We start from the raw sequence: 7,865 nt of genomic DNA on the forward strand, positions 1-7,865 counted from the left end.
AAGAGGGTTGAAGAAAGCTCACAACTTATAAGTTTTATTATATGTATCTTTTAAGTCCTTTTTTTTTCAAACCTAAGTTAATGTGAATTTTTGACCAGTGCAACCTAATACTCCAAACTCATAAACTAAATTATTTTGAAAATAATTTAATTTTTAAATTTAATTTTTAAATTACTCAAAAATGGGGATATAAAGAGAGACCCTGTCTAAATTTTAGGATTGCTCATAAACCTTATAGTGATCTGATAAGAATTGTGATGTTGCTTTGGTTTTGCGAAACCTTTTAAGACCTTAATCCTTTACTTTTTTTTGTTGTTGTTGAATAGATGTTAGATAATCACATTGAAGACCCTTTTTCCTCCATTCCTAACTGAAGGAGTGATATCCTGATAAATTAAAATTTGAATTACCACAGAGGTCTTAAAACTACCTCCTCTCCTTGCCAGATACTGTATATACATTATTTTAAAAATCTACCCAACAACTCAGGGGTAGGTGTTCATAATTTCATTTTGAAGCTGGCAAAACAAGACTAGAGAAGTTAGATTTAAGCAAGAATCTTAACCTGGAGTGCAGGTTAATTGAGTTCCTTTGTGATCCTATTTTATTTTATGCATCTAAATCATTTTAAGAAAATTATATCAAAGCTGGAATTCAAGCCCAGATCTCTGATTCTAAAGTTTTGTATATATTCATTCCTTTAACACCACTTTGATGAGAAAACTGCCATCCAAAGCTAGCTTGGGTTGAGGTTGATGTGATGTGTGGCAGAGGGAAGATATCAGATATGGATGCTGTGGCTAGGGAAACAGAATCAAAGGAAGATGGGCAGTCTCCAAACACCTCTGTAAGGGACCGTTTTGTTGATTATAGTGACGGATGGAATACCTAGAACCAAGGAGAGAATACACAAAGCCTCATTTAATAGTAGATGTTCATGTTTGTACTTATTTTCTAATAACTGCAAGGTTAAAAGCCTGCCATACCGAGAAGATATGCAGCTTCTTGGGGGAAGTTGCTTGGGAAGTTAGAGATGCACATTTTTTTTTGTCGTTGTTGGGGGAAAAAGGTAGGATGGGTCTTAAATTTCGTTGATAGCCATAAAACTAGAGAAGGTTTGAGATTGGGGCTAGTGGTATATAAGTTGAGAACTTCCTCTCTTCTAGCTGGATGAGAGAAACAGAAGGTAAGAGCCCAGTTCAGAGAGAAATTTATTCATTTAACAAGTATTTGAGTACAGATTGGGGACTGGATACCAGTGAAATACAGTGGTAAGTAAAAGCAGACACAGATTTTGACCTATCAGAATTTATAATATGTCAATCAGGTAACCACAGATAAATAATTCTAAATGTGCATAAGGGCTAGGAAGGAAATGTCCAGGGTTTTGAGTACAATTAGCAAGGGGACCTCTCTTAGGAGAGAGAAGGGCAGTTTGATAACAGAAGACTTCTTTGAGGAAAGGATTTTTGATTTGGGTTCTAATATGAATGGAAGTTAACTAAACTTTTTTAAGTTAAATATTGAAAAGGGAGATGTGATTGTCTCTGAAAATATGAATAGTATTGATAGATTTATTAACTCATTCTTTGAAACCAAAATGAGAAGCTTCTTTAGTAAGAGGAAGACTTTTAAATCAAATGGAAATAGTGATCATTACACCAAATATTGAGGAAGTTTAATATATATCAGTTATAAAACAAATCAAAAGTATTTTTAAAGATTTAGAATAAATTAAGGGGTAGCATGTTCATAATGGGTTAACTAAGGAAGCTAGCGTATTTTGGTGCACTTATATGACCTTTAAGATTTTGCGAACGATTCATACTTCTGGGTCAGACCCACTTTTAGACTGAATTTCTTTTTTATGTCTTAAAATATACGAATATTAAGGGTTTTAATTTTAGGGTGGCTTAAAGGTATTTTGAAGGTCAGAAGCAGAAAACTTCACAATTACTTGGAAAATGATATTTCAAAGGAAGTTTAACTTACATATAAAAAGCTAGAGATGGTTCTGGAAAATGCTGGGATCCTTTATCAATTACTTGTTTGTATATTTAGCCAAGTAGTTTTAGACTCCAAGGTAAATTTCCCAGTTTATTTAATTCAAAGGGATATTGAGGATGTGTCATCTATTAAATAGGCTGTGTGCTAAGTCCTACTGATACTTGAGGAATTCAAACCCAAGTGTTGGATGGTGATGGGGGGTCACATTAAGCCCACAGACAACATCAACATAGAATCATAATGCCATACATAAGCACTTATCTTAAATTTCTGTCTTTCCGTTCTCAAAGCTCTGATGTCTAATTAACATACATAAAAACCTACTTAGGGTTCTGTTCTTTGTGGGTTTTTGAAAGGTTACTTTGAGACCAGAGACTGACCCTCAAAGTCCTCAACTTCTACTTCCCAAAGTGGTTTGGGAGCCAAAGCTTTATCCATGTCTAGTAGTTTATTGTGGGCCGTAAAGGGAAGTAAGAGAACAGGAAAGGGGGCAGCACATGCAGATAAAACATTTGAGTAGAATAATAAGGATGTAATTCACTTTGGGCATTTTTCATGTTTATTTTTGTTAATCAAATCTGCTTTTTTCCCATTTTGTTTGTCTAGGTGTGTGTGGAGTTTGATGGGGAATCTTGGAGGAAGAGAAGATGGATAGAAGTCTATGGCCTTCTAAGAAGAGCATTTTTAGTAGAACATAACTTAGTTTTGGCTGAACGAAAATGTCCTGAAATTTCTGAACGAATTGTACAGTGGCCTGCTATAGTGAGTAAAACTCAAGCTTATTGAACTCATGAGAAGAGGGTATTTTGTCCATTATGTGTGCAGCAAGAAAATTGTATATGTAATGCCTATATACAACCGTGTGGAAGGTAGTAATAGATCTATGACAATGTTAGGTGAGTCAGAAGAGGAGCTTGGATCTCCTGTCAGCCCTGCTAGATGCTCTGTGGCTCTGGGCCTTTGACTTTCTCGAGCCTTGCTTTCTTTACTTGAAAAGTGGGAATGGGGGTAATGTAGGGAATGTCCAGGTCAGAGGTCAGAAAATAGCTGACATATACAGACATACAGATCTGTTTGGTTTGACCTTCACAGTGTTTTAAGAAAATTTGAATTAGTTGTCTACCTTTAAGCCTGTAGAGAGCACACCTTAAAAATCTAAATTTCCACTTTCTCTTGAAAAATCTGTAACGTATGGCAATACTGGGGCATTGTGGCAGTTCTTTTTCACAACAGTAGGCTAGAACTGAATAGTAGCTGTTGCCTGGCCCCTGGTAGGGTTTCTAACCTTGGTCTTATGATCTCTGTGTTCCCGTCTGGCTCATAGTATTCTCTGGCTCGAAAGATATCGATAGCCAGGATATGATTGTACCATTTCTACATCATTAAGTCTGGTGCAGTTAGAGAAGAGTCATCACTATGTCTGGAGAGGACAAGTTGAGGCTTTATGAGACATGAGCTGGGGCTTGAAGAAGGGATGCACCAGACTTGGATAGTTGGAAAGGCTGGGAGGATGATTGAAAGGCTGACTAGATTGTGAAGGGCCTCGTGTGCTGTGCTTGCAAATTTAAGATTTTGCCCATGTGTGAGAAGAGCTTCTAGAGGTATTTGAGAGATGTAGGATTTTGGTTAAAGTTGTATTTTGCTCTTTGTATTCCCCCACCCCCAACTATTTGCTAAATATATATATGGCCCTGTCTCTCCAGGAAAGTGTACATACACATAATTTTTTTCCATGAATTTTGGGGAAACCATGAATCTGTGGGCCCAGACCTATATGTTAATGATTCCCAAATGTTTATGTTATTGATTGGATAAAAATTGCGTGATCTTGTGGTTTTATAAATAGTTGTTACTGAGATACTTGCAGTAAATAAAAAACTTAATGGTTTTCTCTCTTCCGTGTGTTGAAAAAAATTAAATCATTTCTTCAATTAAAAAAATAAATAAATTTAAAAAATAAAGATATTAATGAGAAAAAAATGCCTACTTAATAGGATCGTCATGAGTAATGAAACAATTAATCTATGTCAAGCATAAAATACCTACAATAGTGCATGGTAAGAAAAAAAGAAAAGAAAAACAATTGCCAGTCCCCATTTAGAGTTCTGCTGACAGCAGTTATGATGACAAAACATTTTCTTTTGTTTTAGGTGTACAAATCTCTGTTGGACAAAGCCGGTTTGGGATCCATAACTTCTATTCGCTTTCTGGGAGATCAACAAAGAGTATTTCTTTCTAAAGACCTTTTGAAACCCATACAGGTATAACAGAAACAATATTAAACCCTAAAAATAGAAAGAAAAAAAAAAACCTTTAACATGATAACTAAAATATTGATGTTGATTGTTTTAATTCAGATATCAGAGCAATGAACCCATCCCATCAACAATTAGTTTTTAGATATTATTCCTCGGTGTTAGTAATGGGTTGAAAGGACAAAGGAACTGCAGTTGATGGTATGCGTGTATGGAAATACCTAGGTGTTAATGAAAATAATTCTTTAAAAGATTTTAACTATCATTCATAAATATACATCTATATATACATATATACATACATGTATATATCAGTCCATTTGTTCATGGATTCAGTATTTGTTAATTTGCTTACTTGCTGAAGTATATTTGTAACCCCAAAAATCAATGCTTTGGTGCTTTCATGGTCATTCACAGACATGTATAGAGTGGCAAAAAATTTGAGTTGTCTGACACACATTCCCAACTGAGGTCAAATAAGGTGAATCGAGGTCTATTTGGTGCCACGTTTTTGTGCTTTTCGTTGATGATTTCACTGTCTAAAATGACCCTCAGGGATAGTGCTAAAGTGTTGTTTAGTAGCTCCTAGGTAGAAGAAGGCTGTGATTTGTTTTAGGGAGAAACTACATGCATTAAAGAAGCTTTATTCAGCCATGAGTTATAGTGCTGTTGGTCATGAGTTCAAGGTTAATAATGCAGAAGTATATGCTAAATAATGTGTTTTTAACTGAAGCACACATAAAACAAGGTTATGTATTAGTTGATGAAAACTGTGACCAGAAGCTTGAAGGAACCTAACCTTTTCTTTACCCTAGGAGCAGTCACTCGTTTAGTGTTCACTAATTCAGTGTTTGTGGTGACTTCATAGAACATTACTACCATGAATAATGAGAACTGAGAGAGAGAGTGTGTGTGTGTGTGTTCTTTCCAATTAGCTTGTAAAATTCTCACCTTTTTCTTCATAACATTTAGGATCCTGGGTCTTGCTCATATGTGATTTTTTTTTTTTTTTAATTGAAAATGTTCAGAGGGGAGGGGAAGGACACACAGATTAATTTATCTCCACAGATCACTATCCTGGGAATAATGTTGGTCTTATAGTAGCATTCATCTTTTAGATGTTATTTATAGAGCTTAATAATCTCCTTTACCTGCTTCTATTTTATGACCTGACTTGTTTCTGTGGTCCGTAGAACAGTTAAACTTGTTTATTTGTTAAAAGACAGTATAGGGCCCATGGTCATTGCCATTGCTGGCACTGCTCTGGAAAACCAAAAGCACTGGCTTTTTTACTCAAGTCTCACTTTCACTTCAATATCCTAGAAGTGAGTGAAAACAAGGTTCAAACTCTGAACCTTATTTTATAATGTTTAAATAGAAGAGAGGAAGATGCTTTTACTTAATTTCAGATGCAAGTTACTTTCATATGTCAGATAAGACATCTTGATATTTTTTCTACCTTAAAAGGAAGAGTGACTTGCTCTTAAAAGTACCAAGGAAAATATAGGAGGGACTGTGGATATCTTGCTCTACTAAGGACAGAATAGTTTTTACTTCTTGCATTGTTTGCTGGATGGTTCTGTTTTATATCTTTCACATGTTCAAGCTTTTCAGTTAAAGTAGAACTCATACTTTTGCTTATTGAGAACTGAAAAAAATGTAAATCATTAAGTTTATTTGTTCTCAGGGAGATGTACTATAGGCTATCAATGTGAATGTTATTAATGTAATATTAATTGAGGGAGGCTATGATGTCTGCTCCTGGCTTACAGATGGTAATAGTGGTCAGCATTTGGTGCTTCAGGGCATCCCTTGTAGATATGGATGCTCACATCAGGCTTTTACTGTGTGAAACTTGGTGTTGGGGGATGTGAATACTGCAGTAGGATGCTTGCCCTAAATAATGCACAGAGAACCTGAAAATCATTTGGCATTTGTAAAAGTTGAAAATGAAACTTAAGGTCTGCTGTTTGGATTGAATTTGGCTCAGTTATCTGTGGTTAAGAAAAGAAAAAAGTATCTAGGTCAACTCTCTGGTATTTTTGATGGATCCTAAAACTTTCTTAGGTAGAAAAGAATTATTTTACCTTATTTAAGAGTCCTTGGTGCTGTTTTATCTTGTAGTAGTAGGAATTGTAGAACACAATTTTTTTGAAATTGCAGTAGCACGGGGGAGAAAAACCACCACACTTTGGCTCCTTCTGGTTATGTTGAGCTCATATGAAGACCCCAGGTTAAGTCAGATGTTCCTTGGCTTAAGAAATGTGTTTTCCCAGCGTGGCCTTTAAAAGACTAGTTATCTTTCGTAAGGGGAGAAATGGATAGACTGTTTTTGGCCACTGTGTGTATCCATTTTACATTGGCAGAAAAGCATGAAGGCCTGATACTGGAAGGGCTTCTGTGTTATTTAGTGTGGGTTTGGCAGGTTATTCCTATTGACAGTTTCTGTATACATTTATCATAACCGAGTGTATGCACGAAGCCAGAAGACTATGGAATAGTGCCCAAAATAGAATCGCTGCCAAGAGTTGAGTGTTTCAGAACTGTCTTGCTGAAGACTTAGGCTGTTCATTCAGATTTTGTCACCACTGCCCCCACCCCTTTACCATTGATAAAGAATGCATTTGGAATCCTAGTTAGATTAAATGAATCTGTGTGTAATATTTGTGAAAAGCAGCAATTTCAATGAGTTGACAGTACGGATTGGTATGTTTCTATGTGTCTTTTGGTCCTTGGATTTGCATCTGTGATTTTCCTAATCTCTGGTGTTTGGTGTACAGTGTTTTTGACGTGGATTGACCTGTTAGTTTGTTTGCTTATTATGTTTCCCATAGCTAAAGTTAAGTCATATTTAAAATTATCCTGTGAGCTACTTTAAGATTTGTCATGCTGTTAGCTTAGGGTGACTTCACTTTAGTCTGCTTTATTTATACCTGTGATCATTCAATGGTTTCCTACTTTACCTGTCCAAATCATTGGAGTTGCAGTGATCTGGTACCATCAAATGGCTAATTGACACCACGTTAACCCCTTTGATGAAACTGATTGAAACATCTACTGGAATTTAAACAACTCTTCTTATTTGTTACTTTAAAATATCATCTTTCATTTCTCAGGATGTGAACAATCTTCGACTTTCCCTCTTGGATAATCAGGATGTCAGTAAAGAATTTCAAGCTTTGATTGTGAAACATTTGGATGAAAGCCATCTTTTACAAGGTATGCGAATAGTTAACCTTAATCGATGATTGGCTTGTAGGCAGCTATGTTTTTATCCCTTCTCACTTGTTCTCTCATTAAATTTCTGATTTTTTAGAAATTCTCTGCTGCTTTCCCCGTGCAACTAAATGATCGAAGGACTTTATGTATTCTATAATCTAAAGTCTCTGAAATTTGGACAGTTCAAGGATAATGTAAAAACTCTAAAAGTAAAGTAGATATTTTAAAAGTTCAGCCATATTTTAACATGGAATTGATATGTTTGGAATTTCGGTCTTATAAAATTGATAGAACATTAATTTGGTAATCCTGAGCATCTCATTTACTGTTACTGAGTTTCTTGGTCAGTTTCCCAATCATAAATATTTTATTAGACTTAGCATC

At 35.4% G+C, this 7,865-nt stretch overlaps 1 protein-coding gene across 4 annotated transcripts in view; it reads left to right on the top strand.

The window, feature by feature from the left end:
• The window catches only part of KDM3A (lysine demethylase 3A), a 54,315-nt gene that overhangs the window by 4,060 nt on the left and 42,390 nt on the right, over nt 1-7,865 (top strand). For all 4 annotated transcript variants that reach the window (XM_006917714.3, XM_015593860.2, XM_015593859.2 and 1 more), the window contains exons 3-5: nt 2,614-2,769; nt 4,158-4,268; nt 7,379-7,481. In XM_006917714.3, coding sequence (XP_006917776.1) covers nt 2,614-2,769; nt 4,158-4,268; nt 7,379-7,481 — 370 coding nt within the window. The remainder of the gene's footprint in view (nt 1-2,613; nt 2,770-4,157; nt 4,269-7,378; nt 7,482-7,865) is intronic.

The sequence above is a fragment of the Pteropus alecto genome, unplaced genomic scaffold (assembly GCF_000325575.1).
Source record: "Pteropus alecto unplaced genomic scaffold, ASM32557v1 scaffold117, whole genome shotgun sequence".
NCBI classification, from domain to species: Eukaryota; Metazoa; Chordata; class Mammalia; order Chiroptera; family Pteropodidae; genus Pteropus; species Pteropus alecto.